This window comes from Vespa velutina, chromosome 18 (genome assembly GCF_912470025.1).
Source record: "Vespa velutina chromosome 18, iVesVel2.1, whole genome shotgun sequence".
NCBI classification, from domain to species: Eukaryota; Metazoa; Arthropoda; class Insecta; order Hymenoptera; family Vespidae; genus Vespa; species Vespa velutina.
Window position 1 is genome coordinate 1,201,532 of NC_062205.1, and position 20,761 is coordinate 1,222,292.

The window sequence follows — 20,761 nt, forward strand, 5'->3', positions numbered from 1 at the left end:
TAAACAGCATTGATCCGACAGCTTCGTTCAATTTTTCGATTTTTTTTTCCACTAAACTTTAAAGCGATATGTTCAATCCTTGTAAGCCGAATGATGGTTGTCTAATTAAAAAGAAAAAAGCAAAGAAAAAATATAAAATAAAATAAAAATAGAAATAAAAATAATAACAAAGGAAAAGGAAATTTTATATGTACATACATATACATATTTATTTATATAATTTTATTTATATGTATATATATATATATATATATATATTTAGTTTTACGTTTCACTCCACTAACAATAATAATAATAAAAAATTATTATTATTGTTATAATCGTAAGAATAGAGAAAGAAAGAAAGAGAGAGAACGAGAGACTGTATATATTATACATATATTATACAGATACACAAAACTCCATTTAACTCCAGTTGTCCTAAGACCTCAGATCCCATTAGTCCCGCCATTCCCACTACTCCCATTACTCCAATTCTCGTGACAGAACCTTCGTTAATGAATAAGAAGTAACCCTAATCAGAATAAATTGACTTATTGAGCTTATAACACCTTACAATTAACATTTACATACATATATATATACATATATATATATATTATTATATGTATATATATTATTATATGTATATATATTAAATGATATGTATATAAAAATTAATGTATATAATTATAAATATATATTATATAATATACATCATATAATATATATATATATATATATATATATATAAAATAATAAAATTAATATTTTTATTTTAAACATATATATATATATATATATATATATATATATATGTGTGTATGTGTATGTATATGTACATATAAAATAAAATTATTAATATTTTTATATCAAACGATTAGAAATTTCATTAAGAAAAATCTTTGATTCCCTTCGCAGAATATTTTTTACGATTATAAAACGTAATATTGCTATATATTTATTTTTTCCTTTTATTTTTCATATACAATCCAAACAAATTACTCTTTGATTTAGGAATTAAAAAATGTCGGACATCATTGATCTAATAAACATTCGATATAATCTCTCGATAGCTCGACTTTAACTGCGCTATAGGAAAAACGAAAAAAAAAAGAAATAATAAATAAATAAATAAAACAAAAAAAAAACAACAACAACATAGTTCTTCCTTAACGTATCACAATTTCAATAAAAATTTTCTTCGTGGATTATCCAACCCGTTGAATCTTATTTTTTTTTATCATTCATAAATGGCCTCGGTTTCTTGTTTTTTCTTTTTTCTTTTCTCTTTTTGTTTCTCTTTTTTCTCCGAACAAATACAAATCCATAACACTTCGATGAACACGGCTATTATTTTTGGTATCTTACTACCGACCCCATTTTGAACTCTTTAATGTGTTTACTTAACAAGGAAAAGCTAAACAACTCTCTTTCGTCTTTCGTAAATTCGCCACGATTTTTTGTCGCTGCTTAAAAGAAATCTATTCTATAAATCTTACGTAGATGTTAAATAAAAAAAAAAAAAAAGAAAGAAAAAGAAACAATCTTGATTAATCGATCAATCCATTATCGAACAAATTGAAATTATTGGTACATCTTATCGATATGTAAATAAAATTCACGTAAATACACGATGTAATAACAAGTTACATACAACAACAATGACATAAAAAAAAAAATCACATTAGTTACATTATTACGTAAGTTACATTGATTATAAAATAAATCGGATTATAAATATTATAAATGTAACAAATTAATATCATTGATGAGTGAATTCTTATTCTCTTATCATTTATTTCTAACGATTGATACTCATCGATTATTATTAAAATGATATATTTTGAAATAAAAAAAAAAAAAAAAGAAAAAAAACAAGAAAAAAAGAAATAAATAAACAATAAAAATATCAAATAGAGAGAAAGTTATTCACTCTTCTTTCCTTCCAATATTACAAATTTACAAGGATAATAAAAAATGATAATCCAAAAAAATCAAAAGAAATCACGTAGAATGTATTAATACATTTTCTTCCCTTTATATCCACTTAATTAAAAAATAAAAATGTATTGATATTGATATTGCAAGTAAGAAGGATTCGTAAATGTCAATTTGAGAATACAACGAATTGAATATATGTACGTACATATGTAATACATATACGTTAGTAATAAATATAAACAAATGCGATACATACATATATGTAGATACAATTTTCGATATTATGAATTATATGCGCATGTTTACTTTTATTCTTAATCTCTTTAGCGTCTATTGTTTTTTCTATGTTTTATATGGTTCTTCGTTATCTTTCGTGTGTTTATTGTGTGCACGTGCGTGTGCATAAACATATAAACATATACATATATAAAAAAAAGAAGATATAATAAGAAAAGTTACATTATTTTACGTATAAAATATATCAAAAGTGTGAAACATAAAAGACTCGACATTTGTTCAAACCGAAAATTCAATGTTCTTTTTAATTTTTTCTTTTATCTAACAAACTGTATTTTTTCAATTAATTAATTACATATTTTAATTAATTATCTTTAACATGAGAAACAAATAAACATATATATATGCATATATCAGTATATCGTATATATAAATAAATAAAAGAAAGATAGAAATAAATGCATCTATTTAATATAGTTTTTCTGTTCTGTGTTTTTTTTTTTTTTTTTTTATTGACGGGCCAAAATTAGTTTCTTTTTCTTTTTTCAAATGCAACAACGATCCAAATGAAATCCATTTCTCTGTACTATTTTCATTTCTAATGAAACGTCGTGAATGTACTTACATATATACGTGTTGTCGACTTCTTTTTCGTTCAAATAAATAAACAGTACCGAACAATTTTGAAATAGTTCCCACAAGCGAGATAAAAGCGCGCGAGAATATTGTATTGAAATAATTCGTTCCCATGTGTACGACCGCCATTTTAGTTTCTCTCTCTCTCTTTCTCTTTCTCTCTTTTTCTTTCTCTCTTTCTCTTTTTCTCCTTATCTTTGCGTTCTTATAAACTATATATGTATTACGACTTAAAGTTTCAATTGGCTCGAAAAACGGCCGAAAATATCACGGTACAGACAATATCGTTCTCTCTTTCTGGCAAAGCACTTTCTTCGTTGTGCGCATGCGCGACGTTTAATACTCCCAATAAAAGAAAACAGAAACGTTAATACAAGCTATTTGTAGGTTAGGATAATCGGATAATATATTAATTTAATATATTCGTTAATAATTGAAGAAAACTTATTTACCTCTACTATTATTTTACAGTATATTATAGCATTTTTTTTCTTTTTTTTCTTTCAGATGAAAATTGATAATTTTATTTATACGATGTATCATATTCTAATCCGCGTGATTTTACAATTTAATTTCGTATTTAACCGCCTGCGCAAAACAACTTGCGTACAACGCGCGAAATAATTTTCTTCTGTTTCTAACTTCATCGGTGACACTTCCATTTACTGGAACAGGCATACATAGTTTTATTATTATATATATATATATATATATATATATATATATATATATATATATATATATATATATAATGCTTTTACATAGATATGTGTGATAAGGTGGAATCCATTCAATTTCCGGTGCTCTCACACAAAATCGACATAAAAAAGGTGATCGTCGTTTACCTAAAGGCGAGTATCGCTTATCGGTTTTCGTTGACCAATGAGAGAGCTGATGCTACTTACGGGTTCAGTTCAGCCAACCTCATTGGATTTAGTTCTTCGCTGAAAAGTGTATGGTGAAGACGTTATTTTTCTAGATATTATTCCCAAATCTATTCGTTGTCTTTATCAATAAAATCTATATTTAGTATATATAAAAATGTACGTAAATTCATTGTGTAGTATATAAACTTAAACCTACAATGTTAGTTTGATGTGATGACATCTAACGGGAAAAAATATAACAGTGAAAATAATATATATTTTGATAGTATATTTTAAGGTTATATATATATATGTGTATGTGTTTGTGTATATATATATGTATATTTAATATATGCATATATAAATATATTATATAGATTGAAATAAAATTATGTTTGATAATTATATTAAATATATTTCAATTGATGTATATTTGTTTAGATATAATATTAACACGTGATAAAATTATACATCTAATTACAGATATAGCTGTGCTATCTAGTATATAACTAATTCAAGATCAACGTTTTCATCTGCTTCTAGCTTTTGAAATTTGTATTTCTATTAGGATCTTTCTGTCTCTATCTTTCACTATTTATATATATATATATATATATGCATATATATATTTATGAATATGCTTGCTTAATATAATTGTTAAAAATTGTATATATATATATATATATATAAATTGCTTATATATATTCATAAAAGTATTTAAGAAACGATTTAATCATAATATAACAAATATATACTAGTATAATATATACTTATATAATTTAATAACATAAAATAACAACGTTGAGTCTTGAGTGATAGAATATTATTTTACACATACAAAAGTTTATTTAATGTTTTATAGTATACTGCAATATAATATCTACTATTTGAAAGATGACAACCCCAATAAGTACAGCAATGGATAGATTAAGTGCTGCATTAAATTCAAATATAATACCAAATCAAGAATATTTACTCCAAGGCTCGGTATTAGACAGTGCTGTGGAAGTGTTGCTTCATAGATTAAGAGGCTTATGTGATAATGTTGATAGCGGTCCTGAAACATTCAACGATCATGAAATGTGTTTTAGTATTAGAAGGTATTCAATAAAAAATATAATAAAATTGTCAAAATAAAATGTTATTTAATATATTTAATTATAATGTAAAACTAATGAAATAAGTCAAAGTTTATATATAAGTTTTTTGTTTCTAGAGGACCTCCTCCTGAACAACCATTACTGTTAAGAGTTAGAAGGGCTTTGGATTATCAAGATATGCCTTGGCAATTAAGATATATAGGTCAACCAGAATTAGGTGATAAATCACGTCCTACAATTGTACGCAGCAGTATAGATATTGCTACCAGCAGTACCGTTGTTGAATTTTTAACAGAATTAGGTTGTAGATTGGATTTTGAATATATAGCTAGAGGTTATATGTTCCGCAAAGGTAGAATGAAAGTTACAGTATCAAAGATTTTTAAGATGGGTCAGCAAGGAAAAATACCTGAAAGTGTAGAAGCTATATCCCAAAGTTATCTGGTAGAATTAAGTGTTCTTGCACCTAGTGGTCAAGATGCAATAGCAGAGGATATGAGAATATTCGCAGAACAGTTAAAACCGTTGGTTCAGCTTGAAAAGATTGATTATAAAAGACTTGTTCATTAAAGTATACATTTGAGAAAATATAAAGAAGATATAAATATCATATTTTGTATTAGAATTAATTTAATAAAATATAATAATATTGCAAAATATCCCCTTTTGTATATGATCTTATGAAGTAAATTATTCATTTTAAAAATATTGATTTTATTAATTATTACTTTTGAACAATTCAATTAATTAAAACTTATAAAATCAATACCTACAGAAAATATAACTAACCAAAACCATATGTTACATCTTTCATATGTTCCGCGGTCACAACGTAATTCAAATTATGTTTATTATCGATTTTTTAAAAATGAACATTTATCCTATAGATTATCTTTTATAGGATTGAAAATAATTCCAGTTAATTTACGAATAATATTTATTTTTTACTTTAAACGCGGTCGTTATAAAAACAAGCATAACCTTTTTCATATAATACTTGATATCTATTGTCGGTATAAATAATAACCGGAATATCATTAAAAATGTTAAATTAATTAATTGTATGTAATTTTTATAAACATTCAATTACATATTTTGTAATAATAATTTACATTTTAAAATCTTATTTGACTTAAAACCGGAAAGAGGTACATATACATATGCTCTGTTGCCAGCTTGACTAGAAAGGAGGCCACAAAGAGAGCCCAACACGAAAACCTCCATTTTGTGTCATTTCTGCGTGCACAGTGCTGGAGGACAAGTGTGCGTTACCGCGTAGTAATTTTGTTCGTGTGTTTTTTAATAGTTTGATCCAAATAGTAAGTAAAAACAAATGCGTAAAAGTAATAACTTATAGATAATAAAAGGTATATATGAAAGAACAAACAATTAGGATAGATTTTGACGTATGAAAACGATGAGAATAATAAATGAGTAACATCGATAGCGTCGGTTTAGTTTCAATACAATCGTTTCGTAAATATTTTTTTTTTCTTTTTCTTTTTTTTTTTTTCTTTTTTTTTTCCCTTTCACTAACAATTATTATTGTGCATTTTATATATCATTGACAAGGATAGATCGTCCGATGAACCGGAAGTGTATCTTCATGAAGATATTCCATGAAGATATACGATACAAAAATAACTCAATCTTTATCACCGTAAATCGTAATGTAGCCACGACGCTGCGGCTTGGTATATTAATACAACATGGCGACATTCCGATTGCTTTTCTGCATATCAGTTAACTTTTGTACTTTGAGACGTTATTAATTAAATTCAATGCCGTATAATATATCGATCGATTAAAGTTCATCTTAACTTAATGACATAAAATATTTGTATAGTGAAATTCGATGTCCAATAGTTTTATCATAACCGGTCGATATATATGTATATATATATATTAGCCAAGGGACAATTGAATGCGTAATTGTCCAATTTCTTTTACGATTAATATCAATCAAACAAAATTTGTGATTTTTCTTCAATTTATTTTTATTCTTAATAAAAATAGTTCTCGAAGAGATATTTATTTATTTATTTAAATATTAATATATATATGCATATATATATATATATGTATATGTATATGTATATGTATATGTATATGTATATATATAAATATAATTTTATTACAGTCATAAAATATGTCACGTTATCGGGAGTGGGAGATTTCCTGCAAAGTCTACATCGGCAATTTGGGCAGTAGTGCAAGTAAACATGAAATTGAAAGTGCATTCAGCAAATATGGTCCTCTTAGAAATGTCTGGGTTGCTAGAAATCCACCTGGATTCGCATTTGTGGAATTTGAAGATCCAAGAGATGCCGAAGATGCTGTAAGAGGATTAGATGGAACGTGGGTATCTTCATATATTTATATATATATATATATATATATATATATATATATATATTTATATTTGATTATTCTAAATATCGTAAAGTATTAATAAATTTATAAAAAGACTATATGAAATATTTTACTTTTTAGACGTTGCTGTGGTACAAAAGTTAAAGTAGAGATGTCCACTGGAAGAAGGCGACACAGTGGTGGTGGTCGCAGGCCAGGTCCACGATACTCCAGGTAAGAGATCTTTAGATGTTAAATATCTGCATTTTACAGCCACTTTAAAGCTGCAGCAGATGGCTATGTATCTCACCAAGTAGGTATTATGGTGAACTGTCTAAATAACGGTATTGATGAAAGGTCCACGGGTTTCAATGACCTTCCCTTGTGCACAGCCGACGAACCAATAATTTTTTTTTTTTTGCCGTATCTCAATATAGGAATGCAGATAGAACAGTATATTCATATTACATTCGTTCAATATCACCGCTCTTCTGGCTAGTGCCCTGATATAAAATATCTTGGTGTAATCAAATTTAAAGTACATAGTGACTTATATATATATATATATATAAAAAAAAGAAAAAAAAAAAAAAAAAAAAAAAAAAAAAAAGAAAAGAAAAAAGTAAAAATTACATCGACTTGTTATTACATTCTATTTGTATTTGTATAAAATAGATAGTGTAAAAAATTTGACGTTAGCTGAAGAGCATAATCGTTGCATGAAAATCTCGATAAGAGGAGATGCTCGGGCAAAAAATAATCATGAAGTGTAGTGTTTTCTTAAGTATTGCTTAGAGCCCACATTTTTCCCATTTTATTGTCCTTGTGAATATGCTTAGTGAACAGGATTTACGTACCATATATCTTTTTGACAAATTTATAGGTCCAGATCTCGCAGTCCTCGTAGGAAATCTCTGGGTCGTTATCCAAGGTAAGATTTTTATAGCCTCTTTGCTCACAGTTTTCAGGTGCAAGTAGCGAAAGAAAACAGTGAGACAGGGTGGTCGGCAACACTATCAGCAGAAGAGACATACAATGGTTTTTTTAATTTTTTTTAGGTCTTGGTCAAGAAGTCCGCGAAGATCACCAATAAACAGATATTCCAGGTAATTGTCTCTTTTTATAACTTTATGGAGTTTTCAGAGCCTTAGAAAGCAGTAATGGTCCAAGTGTAAATTTACAAGTAGGTATTTGCAAGTACCGCTTGTATTGTGATAATTGCTATTGTGCACGCAGTATCACAACAGATCATATCTGACGTTTAGTATTATGTACGACACCGTTTTGCAATGTTGGTGTTGCACAATCGTCTTAATTGACGGTTGAGTAATACCTATTGATCAGCAAGAGTTGGAGAGGACAGGACTAAAGTGCTGCTATAGAGGGAGGACGAAGAGGTAGTTCGGAACAAATGAAAAAAGAAAATTCTGATGAAGATCAAGAATTATTAAAGTTGGGGACTGCTCTTCGAACTTGGCCCGATGTAAGAGAAAGCAGCACCGGTGACATAAAAGTAAATCAACGGTGTCTGGTGTTAATTTTTTGAACCCAAAGTAAAAGATTTCAATTTTTATTATAATTATAATTATAATTATTATTATTATTATCGTACTCTACAATCTGGTTTGTCATTGTAAGATATTTAATAGGCTTTTTCGATATCCGAGGTCTGATGTTTATTGAAATTGATATCAATTCTTTTGTTATACTTACTATATGTGAAAGTGATTTTTCTTTTTTTTTTTTTATATATATATATATCAATATTAAAATTGATTTAAATAATTTGCTAAAGACTTCTGATTTCGAAGTAAATCATCATTTTGATAAATTTAAACACTAATACTTCATTTCGTCTTATCGTATACACACTTATGCAACTGCTTTGAAAAAGAACACATTAAAAATACTTTTTAATCTTTTGGTACATTCAATTACTTTTTTTTTTTTTTTTTTTTTTTTTTTTTTTATATATATATCTTGCATTATGCGAATATCGATAAAATTACAGAAAAGGAAACAAAGAGAGGTAGAAGAATAGTTAAACAACATTCATCATGTCGATTGATTAGTTAAAATAATGCTAGAAATCTTTTCGTTAAAACATTTAGAGAGAGAGAGAAAGAGTGGGCAGTCTAGGATAATAAAGACAGAAACATAGAATAAATCTCGAAATCGTGGTATTACTTTCGAATCCAGTTTGAAAAAAAAAAAAGAAAAAAAAAATAAAAAAGAAATTAAAAGAAAAGAATCATTATACCGATAGTGGCAAGGAGTATAATAACGTCGATGGTTATATTGCTAAAACTGACGTTTGCAGATTCTACCAGCGTCAGCTCCTAGCTCTTCTCGTCTCCCCGCCACTACTACTACTACTACTACTAGTACTACTACTACTACTACTACTACTACTACTACTACTACTACTACTACTACCACTACTGCTACTGCTACTAGTACTACTACTACTACTACTACTACTACTACTACTACTACTACTACTACTACTACTACTAGTACTACTACAGCCACCGTGAAAAAAAAAATTTGTTTAGCAATCGAAACTGAACAAAAAAAAAAAAAAATATGCCTGCCTGCCCACTAACTTCCCAACCAGTCACCATCAGTCACCACCAAGTCACCGATAGGAGCCAGGTCGTCAGTCACTTGACAGTCCGATGCTGTCCGTCAGTCCGTCACTCCGTCTGTTCCCCTTCAAAAAGACTTCTTCGGGCTACCTCAACCTCTAGCGGCTAGGAGCATCGTGAATCCATCGAACAGCCGACGCGATACGAATACTTCTGTCAAAATCTCGACGCGTCAGTCCGTCCGTCCGTCCCAACTTCTACTACTACTACTGCTACTACTACTACTACTACTACTACTACTACTCGTCCACCATCACGTTAAACTTAGCCGACAACGCGACCGCCACTTCTCTTCGACCAAGCAAAGCAAAATGATCACCTACACACCATCCTACCACCACCCAACCAAGTACCACCACCACCACCAACCACCACTACATGTTCACAGTTGTCTGGTATTTCACCGATTTTCAAAGATTTTTTATAATTTTTTTTTTATCTTTTTTTTTTTTTTTTTTTTTTTTATATATATATATTATACTACAATTATTATTATTACTATTATTATTATTATTATTCTTATTCTTATTATTCATATTATTATTATTATTATTATTATTATTATTATTATTATTATTATTATTATTATTATTATTATTATTATTACTACCATCGTCATCGTCATCATAATAATAATTATTTACGTTTCTTTTAATCAAGCAAATTTCCATGGTACGACGTGCGACAATTAGCTCTATTTGATTGATTGAAAAATGATTCGTTAGAATTCTTTTTCAATAATTAATTCTTTTGTCTATTTTTCTGCTTCTTTAATTTCTTCTTTTTCTTCTTCTTCTTTTTTTCTTTTTTCTTTTTTTTTTTTTTTTTTTTTTTTATCTTTTTTTTTCTTCGAAATCTTAAATAATCATTATTATCATTTAATTCAATGGAGCACTTCGGACCAAGGAATTGCAAGTTTGTTGTATATGTATATATACATGTAGAGTACTCCTATGTATGTTTGTATGCACATGGCCGTGATTGGTCGCGTGCGCGTATATGTGTGCATATACACGTACACGAGAATATAATAATTATTTATATTCTAATAATGTTTATTACAATGTATATATACATATTGTATAACGTCGTCATAACAATTTGCCGTAAAAGAGAGAGATTGTTTAACTACCAGATTAATCCTACTTTTTTCTTGATTTTTTCTTATTGGTGAGATGTCATTTTGTATTGATTCATAATTGTGTCTAACTAGTCTTATCACCCCTTAGGTATATAGGAGTTAGTTCTAATTCTATTACAGTTGGCTTGCGATGATTTTTTGTATATATGTGTTTAATTACGTTACTTTGTCCTGATTTCGTATTCGTGTACTTTTGTTCATCGAATCTAGTTAATTATTTTATATATTTTATTTTATATTTATATATATGTTATAAAAATATTTGTATGTGTCGAGGAAAAAGAATATTTGTATCGTGATTAAATAATTAATACGAATACGAATACGAGACTTGGCAGAGACACGTGTTAGGATTAAATTTTGTTTGTCGTGTATTGTTAATGTCGGTATAAAAGTATTTTTTAATTTTTTAGGTCAAGGTCCCGCAGTCCACGTAGGAGATCTTTGACCCGTAGTCGCAGCCGAGACCGCCGTTCTCGTTCGGATTCTCGTGACAGACGGTACTTATAATTATTATATAATAAACTAATAATATTAATTTGTAATTTTTTTTTTTTCTCTTTTTTTTCCCTTTTCTTATGAGAATAGAGTATTATAAAAAGGGAAGACTTCGTGAATACATAAAGCAAGAGGAGAAAGGAGGGACGAAAAAAAAAAGAAATCTCGGTAAATAAAAAAAAAAATTCACTTTGCTTTTTGGCTAATCTCACTTAGCCGAATGAGAATTATGCCGGTGTCTTAATTTGTAATTAGTATTTTGAAAATTGTAATTTGTTTAAAAAATGATAATAATAATAAAAAAAAAAAAAAAAAAAAAAAAAAAGCAAAAACAAAACGAAATAAATAAAGCAAACGAAAAAAAAGAACCAATCGTCTAACATTTAGTTGCATTGCTGCGATCAATTATTATATATATATATATTTTTTTTTTTCGTATCCCTTAACAAGGGCGATACGATTTTTGTTGTAAATATTCTTAATGATTCGATTTTTAAGAATTATTTATTACATGATTATATTATTTTTTTTTTTTTTTTTTTTTTTTTTTTTTTTTTTTTTTTAATTATAATTTCTATTGAAACGTCTGCGTTCCGTTTGATTTCAGTTAGATGCTAAATATGACCGAGAAAACTGGACCGACTTAAGGGCGGGTTGGACTACACGTGGCGACTAAGTCCCACACGTTCCGTACGTTTGCATTTATTTGTTTACGATACGACGGCGTTAATCCATCGTATCGTAAATAAACAAAAGTAAACGTAGGGATATGATATGTGCGCGTGGACGCGTACGCGCGCATACGCATACATATACACACACACACACACACACAGACACAACAAATAAACACAGTGACAAGTAGTTAGGAATAACTAACACGGATACGCAGTGCTCGACACTACACAAAAATAAACTCACACTAATGTAAATGACTGGGCGCAAAACACAACCCTTGGACGTGTGTTGGCTGAATTTCTTTAAGTGTATAAGTGAAAAATGGGACATATGAAATTCGCTGTTAAGGATAATTATAATAAGAAGTAATTAATAATAAAAGAATTTGAAATAAAAAAAAAGAAAAAAAAAAAGAGAGAGAGAGAGAGAGAAAAAAAAAGAAAACTAAAAACGAAAACAAAAACAAACAAACAAAGACGAACGTTTTTCATTATGCGTTTAATCAACCGATTTCGGGGGAAAAGAGGAAGAGAGAGAGAGAGAGAGAGAGAGAGAGAGAAAAGATAATACATAGATAGATTTCAATCGTAAAATAAATCGTACCGTCGTGTTAAATACAAGGGTGATGATAAAAGGAAAAACAAAAAAAAAGAAAGAGCTGTTTTATGTTATATTTACTTATTTTGTACTCCTACAATGTAAGCCTTAAAAATAAAATCTGTATGATCTAACTCGTAATGTATTAATGATGACGATGATGATGATGATGATGATGATGATAGTGGTGGTGATGATAAAAAGGGAGGGGGAAGGAAGTATGAAAGGAAAGGGGGTAGGGAAAGAAGGGTCGCGGTAATGGAAACGACATTGATGACGATGACGATGACGGTTCATTTATATTTTATTAATATTTCAGTTTATAAAAGATCTGTTTTGCGTACCTCATGTCGTAGTGATGTTACCCAACGCTAACATACACAGTCTAACACCCTGCTGACACAAATGGTAGTCTCTGATCGGTAAGGACAATGTTTCATCAAGAAGTATCAAGATCTTCAAATACGTTCGAAGAGCTTGCTCATACTCTCCGCATTCTAGATGACGCGACGCCATTTTAAATAACATGTCTGTATCCTGCAACGCCTTCAGACCCTTCAATAGGTTCGTACCTTTCCCACATTTTGGACAATTAATCATAAACTCGTTCGTATCGGTTTTAATTGGTAAAATGTTCCCGCAAGATTTTCCAGTGTCACATTTAAACCTTACAATTGAATTTATCATTAATTATTATTTTTTAATTATCGTTACAGGTTCGTTCATTCGTCTAGAAATTCATCATCTTTTGCAAATCACGTTCGTCTCTTGTTCGTTTGCCAATATTATTTTATATATATATATATATATATATATATATATATATATATATATATATATATATATATAAAATGAAAAACAAATTGTTCTTGATCGATTCAATAATTGTAATAAGATAAAGATTCGATAAAGTATCATCGTATGTTGATATATGTAATTTTAAAGAAATTCTAAATTTGTATCTTGTGTAACGAGCGATGATCCATGTAAAAAATATCTTTATCTTAAATAAAAATAATAATAATAATTATTATTATTAATTCATTATATATTATGGAATTTATAATTGTATGTAATATGTATAATATGAAAACCATTTGTGTAGATACTTTATAACGTATACGTAATTTAAAATCTGTAATGATTCTTCTGATGGCTGCAACAGTTGATGATAATCACGTATATTACATATTCATGTAATATGAATTTTTGTGAAGTAATAAGTAAAATTTGAATAATTCTATTTTTGATTAAATCGATAGTCATATTTAAAAAGATCTCAATTATGTCGATCATTTAATTTGCCTGAAATTCTTTAAATTTCTTAGAAAGAATTTGTGAATAATTTCCTCTTGTAAATATTGTAATTTAAAATTGTTGAAAAAGAAAAAGAAAAAAAAAATATAAACTCGTTTAAGTAGATTTTCATTAGATTATGAACACGTTTATGTAGATTTTTAATTGAGCGTATAATTTTGACAAGCGCTCTGATTTGAAATTTTAATTTGGAATTAAATTTTTCTTTTTTTTTTTTTTTTTTTTTTTTTTCCTGTTACATATGCCTTATTTTTTTTTATATAAGTGTCATTAACAATTTATAAATCGAACGGCGACAATCTCTCAAGGAATAACTTTGCAAAATTAACTTTGATTTGCAAAAGGGGATAAATTTCTAGTGTAAAACTTATATTTCATTTACTTTAGTTAAAATGAAAATAATCACTAACTTTATTGACCAATCAGGAATACGATGAGATCTGATTTATCATATCATTATTATTATATCATTTTATTAATTTTAAGATGAAAGATATATTAGTTAAGATCACTTTTATAATCGCTAAAATATTTTCATTGTTGAAATTTATTATTGTATTTCTTTTTTTTTTTCTCTTTTTTTTTTTTTTTTTTTTTTTTAATTTCTTTTTTTATATTTTTTTTTACAAAATGATAAAAGTAAAAATACAAGCTTCGTACCTGAGTATCGTAGGATCTATTTCATCCAACATAGGCCAATGATTCGTGCACGCTTCGCATTTGCAATCGAACCAGTATTGTACTCTCAAATTTCGTTTTCTTTCATTTTCCGGCATTGCAGTAAATATAGGACCATAATTTTCAGATATCTCTTCTCCTTTCTCAATCGTTCGTATCGCTCTAACAACGATAGTCGTACCAATGAAATATCTAAACAATCGAAAAGATCGAGTTTATCGATTAAGAACTTTTTATTATTATTATTTGTTTTTTTTTCTTTCTTCTTTTTTTTTTTTTTATCAGATCCACACACAAAAGTCGAAATCTATATCTTGTAATAAACCATGTAATAAGGATAAAAAAAACTAGTTTTAACTATTTTACAACCGATGGATATCTCGCGACTCAATGTTGCTTATGATATACTTTGAACGTGATATTTTTTTATGCGATATTATTTAGCATACGCTTTGGATAAAATATTTTTATTAAAATATTTCGTGTGTATGTTCATAATACATAATACAATGTCCCTTTTGTTCGACAATTTTTACATATGTCTTGTCATACTTGGATTTCCTTGAGCATAATAATTAGGGCACGATAATTTCGATAAAATAAAATTATTAGCGATAGTAAAATAAATAACAATAACAATGATATATAGTTTGTGAATCTTTCCATTAACGGAGTGTCATCGTTAACACGTACCGTGCTAAGTCATTTTTGCCTGACTTGTCGTTCAGGCCATTTGATATTTTGACTAAAGAAAAAAATGACTGCGTGTACCACCGGTGGTACACGTGGCCTGAAGATCAAGTTTAACGTGTACCACCGGTGTTACACATGGTACGGAACGTGTTAATAAATTTATAAAAGCAATGACGATGAAAAATACCAATAGCAATAATCAATTTTGAATTACATATTACAAATTCTACAGATAATAATGACGGAATATAACAGTAGTTTGATATAACAGAAAAATATTGGCCAATTTCTACTTTTGAATATTTCTTTAAATCAGGAACTTATCCAAACGATTATTAATAAAACTAATATATATAGGGGGAAAAAAAAAGAAAAAAAAAAAAACAAAGTTTCCCAAAGCTATTTTGCAATTTTACAATTATAGGAATACTTATTTATTCATCACGATCATTATATGTATGATAACATATATGATAATTATATATATATATACATCATTATATATTATATATATATTGTTTATTTATCTATGTTTTTTTACAGATCCAATATTACAATTTACCCTTTGTAAAGAAAATTATACCAAGAGCATAATTCTTACAAATTCTACGATTCCTTGATTTTAACAATGCGGATAATAATAGAAAAAATTTAGAAATTATTAGCAAAAAATAAAATACAATTCATTATTGATTTTTTGTTAATACATTTTCAAAATGTATATCAATCAGATATCAGATACATCGTTGTAGATGAAAGCTTGATATTATGGAAAGATAAATTGTCATTTAAAAAGTACATTTCTTTTAAACGAGCAAGATTTAATTTAAAAATATTTGCTTTAGTTGAATCTCAAATTGATTATATCTTCAATTTTAAACTTTACAATAGACAATTGATACATGAACTAAGATCCAAATCATTTGAAATCTCTGTATTCATTGTCATTCATTTATCAAAGGATTTAAGGAATTACATATAAAAGTCTATTTGAAGATCATTAAAATAATATAGAAAATATTTTTTGTATTTTGATCGATATTATAATAAATAATTGTCTTATTATATGGAATTGTTTTCAGGAAAAAAGAAGAACTTTTTGTAAAATAAAAGAAAAGACATTATTTCATAATGATTTGAAAAATATTATATATATATATATATAAATATATATATATATATATATATCATTACAAATATCTCGAAGGAAAACAAAAAAAAAGAAATGCCACCCCATGAAACGATGTATACTGTGTAAAGAGTGAAATATTCGTAAAAAAAGTAATTATTTTTACAAAAATTGTAATATGTCATTATGTATCACAACATTTTTCATTCATTTGAAAAATAAAATTATTTGTTTAAAAAACATATCATATTTTTCATTCAACATTACTCATCTTCTTTCGTATATACGAATGCAATAACATACAAAGTAAATTTTATTCAATATTATTGATGAGATATCTCGTATTTTAATGAAAACAATCCGTAGGATATCACATCTAAAGCGTATGGTAAACAATATCGCGTTAGGAAATATTTCGTTCGAAGTATATCACGAATGACATTGATTCGCGAGATTTCTCGTTTATAAATGTGAAGCGATTAAAAATTAACAAGATCTTTTCGATCTTGATACGAACTTTCGATCTTTTTTAACCCTAATTGTTCAGACCTCAATAATAATTTCAAATTATGTAATTTGGTATGCGCTACACCCACCCCAGGTACTTCAAACAGCTGTCCATTTATATGAAATGAAAAATTTTGTCTCCAAAAGAAAAATACTATATATATTCTACGAAGCCTTGATAATAATAATAATAATAATAATCGGTAAGTTTGAAAATGCATTTCCAATTCTTTCATCATAAGAATAAAAAAAATTCACGAATTGTGCAATGCACAAATTGTTTTAATTGATCTCAAAGTAGAATCTGGGCGTGTCTTACATCTCACATGCGCAATTAATGTTAAACAAATGAATAAAAAAAAAAAAAAGATTATATATTTTTCGAGCAGCCAAGGATCGATTATGATCGTGGATTAATATGGAATACAACTATGAAATCATAAAATAATTAGACCTACCTCACTATACCGGGATTGCACGAATGATTGAGCAATGCTACTGTTGGATAAACACCACCACCGATGAAAATGCTTTTAGCGCGTGCGAGTGTCGTATCTTTCGTTGGTCTTGTCAATTCTGAGATCTAATTGGAGTAGGAAGAAGAAATGAAGGGAGGATGGATAGGGGTAGTAAGGGATAGAGAGAAAAAAACAAATGTTCATTTGAAATGGATTCATTGAATCAAAATTGAAATGGATCGATGTAAAACCTTAATTGATTTGATTATAAAATAGATAACATATTTAAACGTATGTATTTACCTCGTGCGAATTAAATTGTAGCAATTGTAAATGATGTAATAGTAATTCGGCCACGAGTAATTCCGCTTTGGAGAGATTGCTCTCGGCTGAATCAGGTGTTTTATCGTCGTCTGATAAGTAAGTTGTTGTTTTCATTAGTCTCAACAACCAAGCGGCCATGTAAGCTCGGTGAAATATATCCTCGTTTGAACGTTGATCTTCATGGGTTACTATTTAAATGTATATATCTTTAATAAGATCTTTTCTTTTTCTTTTTTTTTTTTTTGGAAATTTATTTCGAAATTTGGAATAATAATTTAAGACCATTCAATATATATATATATATATATATATATATATATATATATATATACATATATTATATAATAGATATACATATATACATATAAAATTTATTATTTATTATACATGTCATATATATATATATATATCTATATTTATTACATAAATAAAATATATATATATATATAAATATATAAAAAATAAAAAAATACATATATAAATATAAACATATAATAAATAAAAAGAAATATATATATATATATATATATATATATATATAATAAATAAAAATGATGGCAAATAAATAAGTGTATTGAAAAAAAAAATTCAAAATTGAATTCAATCAATTAATGAATTTAATGAAAGTATATGACAAGACGAGGAAAGAATTTAAATTTGAAATATCATTATATTTACCTAAATCATAAAATGATTCGTAATCATCTCCGTTATATGGTCTTTTTTCACTTATATCACGTTTCTCCTTGTTAAACGTCAAACGTTCTTTCATTTCGATGAACTCGACGAACGGTCTTTGAAGTAAAGCTCTCAGTGCTAGAAAGCACGTGACCGAAGCTTTGGATAGCCATAAAGGCGGCAATAAATTGCATTCGCGTAGATGCACTTCGGCGTCTTTGTCCCTACAACGTGTGCTGCAGTAAGCTATGCAACTGCAGATATTGCAGGCTGCCGGCATGGGAACGAATATTCTCGTGAAACACAAGTGACAATGATTCAATCTAGAAAGAAAATAATCTGAAAAATTTTTATTGATCTTCGAACGAATTAAAACGATGAGTATAGATCTTTTTTTATTGTTTTTTTTTTTCATTTTTTAAAAGGAATAAAAAAAAATAGAAGAGAAAATAATAATAATTATTTTCGTAAAAAATTCGAACAAACAAAATGATATTGATTCGAAAACAATTCAATAGATTAAATGATAACAATTATGTTATTATCATCTTTCTGATAATTACCTGTATTCTGCCAATAAGAGAGCGCAATGTGGTCGTTCTATTATAAGAAATTCACCAGGTGAAATGTTTCTTGTAGCAACAGCATGTCTACCAATGTCATTACCATCATCTATTATTTTAACGGCATTGCTACAGGCTGGATAAAGTGGATTACGTATATCGATTTTTGGCATAAAATTTGACACACTTGTCGATTCTTTAACGTTCCCCGAAAGTTTCTTAGCTTTCGCGTTAAATCTTTCACCTTTTTCCATTAACGTCAACATCACTCTAATGTCGGTTTCTAATTTATTTTTTCGTTCGGCCGTTATCTTCGCATGATCTAATGATTTTAATGCAATTCTAAAATAATCGATTGCCTTTGCGTTCATTTTTAATGCCAAATAACATCTGGCTCGTCTTTCCTCGATTTTATATCGTAATTCTTCAGGATAATTAAGTCGAATCGCTTCCTCTATATCATTCAATGAATACTCATGTTGTCCCATGTGATAAAGTGCAGCCGAACGATTTGCAAGAATTACTGAGAGATCTGAATAAAAAACGATTGTATATAGATTTCGATTGGATATGAAAAATTATTGAATTTAGTAATGGAATTAAATACAAAATGGAAAAAAAAAAGAAGAAAGTTGTAATAACGATTAATATCGTATATTCATTCATATTCATTAAAAATTGTCAATCCTGAGAACGTAAGTGAATTATCTGTAATATATCTGATAAAAAAAAAAAAAAATAAAATATATTTGTTGTTCGTTGAAGAAACTTTTCTTTTCGATTTGAATATCTTTCCTTTATCTTTTCTTATGAATTTTTAATTATAATTAACGTGAACAATTTCTAACCATTTTGTGGTGCCAATAGGACAGCATTCGAGTAGGCCTTTAAAGCCTTTGGATATTCTCCTTGACCGAAGAACTTGTTACCGGTATTCTTAAAACTCAAAGATTTTTCGTTGTTCTTCATTTCAAGATTTTCAACTTCGAAGGACAAATGATGAGCCTCGGGATAACTCAATATAAAAGCGACCCTATCGGCGTTCGATCGAAGACCATCGAATATTTTAAAATCCTTTTGGGATATGGCATTTCTTACTGACAATAAATTCGTCCGAAAGTAATTACTAATCTCATGTTCGTAATCGTTCGCCATGTTGAACAAATCGAGAAAACGATCACATGTAATATAATTCTTATAAATGACGACACCGTGTCGGTCGACGACACTGAATACTACTGGCATAGAGAAGCCAAAAAGTTTGTTAGAACGGATCTATTTCTGTACGTGCTATTTTCAGTTCTATCGTCGATGTGAGGGTGCTATGTATTTAACAGTTTTCATCCTCGAAAAATATCAATATTATTTCGATAATGATCAAATATTTAACACAATGACAATTGAAATTTAATGATTAAGAAAAATAATTCATTTGTTACATACAAAGATTTCTTATTTATTTAATTATAAAAATAAATAAGACTCTTTGTTATTTTTCAATACTTTTTTATATATATATATATATATTTTATTATGAAAAAATTGCAAATATTTTATGACGTAATAAATAGGATGTAATTAAAATCTAAACATTTAAATAAACTATAAAAATATTATAGTTAAATTATTTAATTTAATTATAATAATAACTAAGGTTTTTACTTTAACTTTTAATACAATTATGTATTTTATTATAAAAAATGATCGCTTCAGATGTTACATCCAATAGTAATTATCT

At 27.7% G+C, this 20,761-nt stretch overlaps 3 protein-coding genes across 21 annotated transcripts; 2 read left to right on the top strand and 1 right to left on the bottom strand.

Annotated features, from left to right (window-relative positions):
* Positions 1–3,728: 3,728 nt before the first annotated feature.
* Positions 3,729–5,468, top strand: LOC124955318 (mediator of RNA polymerase II transcription subunit 18). Of its 4 annotated transcripts, none has more exons than XM_047509579.1 (3): positions 3,729–3,839; positions 4,525–4,762; positions 4,879–5,468. In XM_047509579.1, exons 2-3 carry the CDS (start codon positions 4,557–4,559, stop codon positions 5,330–5,332), a joined length of 660 nt encoding a protein of 219 aa, XP_047365535.1. In that variant the 5' UTR covers positions 3,729–3,839; positions 4,525–4,556; the 3' UTR covers positions 5,333–5,468. The 4 variants fall into 4 exon arrangements, with proteins under 4 accessions (XP_047365535.1, XP_047365536.1, XP_047365537.1 ...); XM_047509580.1 differs by having other exon boundaries at positions 3,730–3,960; XM_047509581.1 differs by having other exon boundaries at positions 3,730–3,924.
* Positions 5,469–5,943: 475 nt separating this feature from the next.
* On the top strand, positions 5,944–12,810 carry LOC124955319 (RNA-binding protein 1). 15 transcript variants are annotated; one of them, XR_007102834.1, is made up of 8 exons: positions 5,944–6,081; positions 6,903–7,120; positions 7,256–7,348; positions 7,998–8,045; positions 8,173–8,220; positions 11,317–11,403; positions 11,492–11,569; positions 12,009–12,810. XR_007102834.1 is itself a non-coding variant. In XM_047509587.1 (7 exons), the coding sequence occupies exons 2-7, from the start codon at positions 6,912–6,914 to the stop codon at positions 12,010–12,012; spliced, it is 489 nt and encodes a 162-aa protein (XP_047365543.1). In that variant the 5' UTR covers positions 5,944–6,081; positions 6,903–6,911; the 3' UTR covers positions 12,013–12,810. The 15 variants fall into 15 exon arrangements, 11 of the variants coding, with proteins under 11 accessions (XP_047365543.1, XP_047365542.1, XP_047365541.1 ...); XR_007102835.1 differs by having other exon boundaries at positions 12,013–12,810; XR_007102836.1 differs by lacking the exon at positions 8,173–8,220.
* Positions 10,352–20,449, bottom strand: LOC124955317 (SET and MYND domain-containing protein 4-like). 2 transcript variants are annotated; one of them, XM_047509575.1, is made up of 7 exons: positions 19,872–20,443; positions 19,024–19,555; positions 18,461–18,783; positions 17,762–17,970; positions 17,459–17,583; positions 14,654–14,863; positions 10,353–13,343 (listed from the first exon to the last, which is right to left on the bottom strand). In XM_047509575.1, the coding sequence occupies exons 1-7, from the start codon at positions 20,266–20,268 to the stop codon at positions 13,022–13,024; spliced, it is 2,118 nt and encodes a 705-aa protein (XP_047365531.1). In that variant the 5' UTR covers positions 20,269–20,443; the 3' UTR covers positions 10,353–13,021. The 2 variants fall into 2 exon arrangements, with proteins under 2 accessions (XP_047365532.1, XP_047365531.1); XM_047509576.1 differs by lacking the exon at positions 14,654–14,863 and having other exon boundaries at positions 10,352–13,343; positions 19,872–20,449.
* Positions 20,450–20,761: the final 312 nt, after the last annotated feature.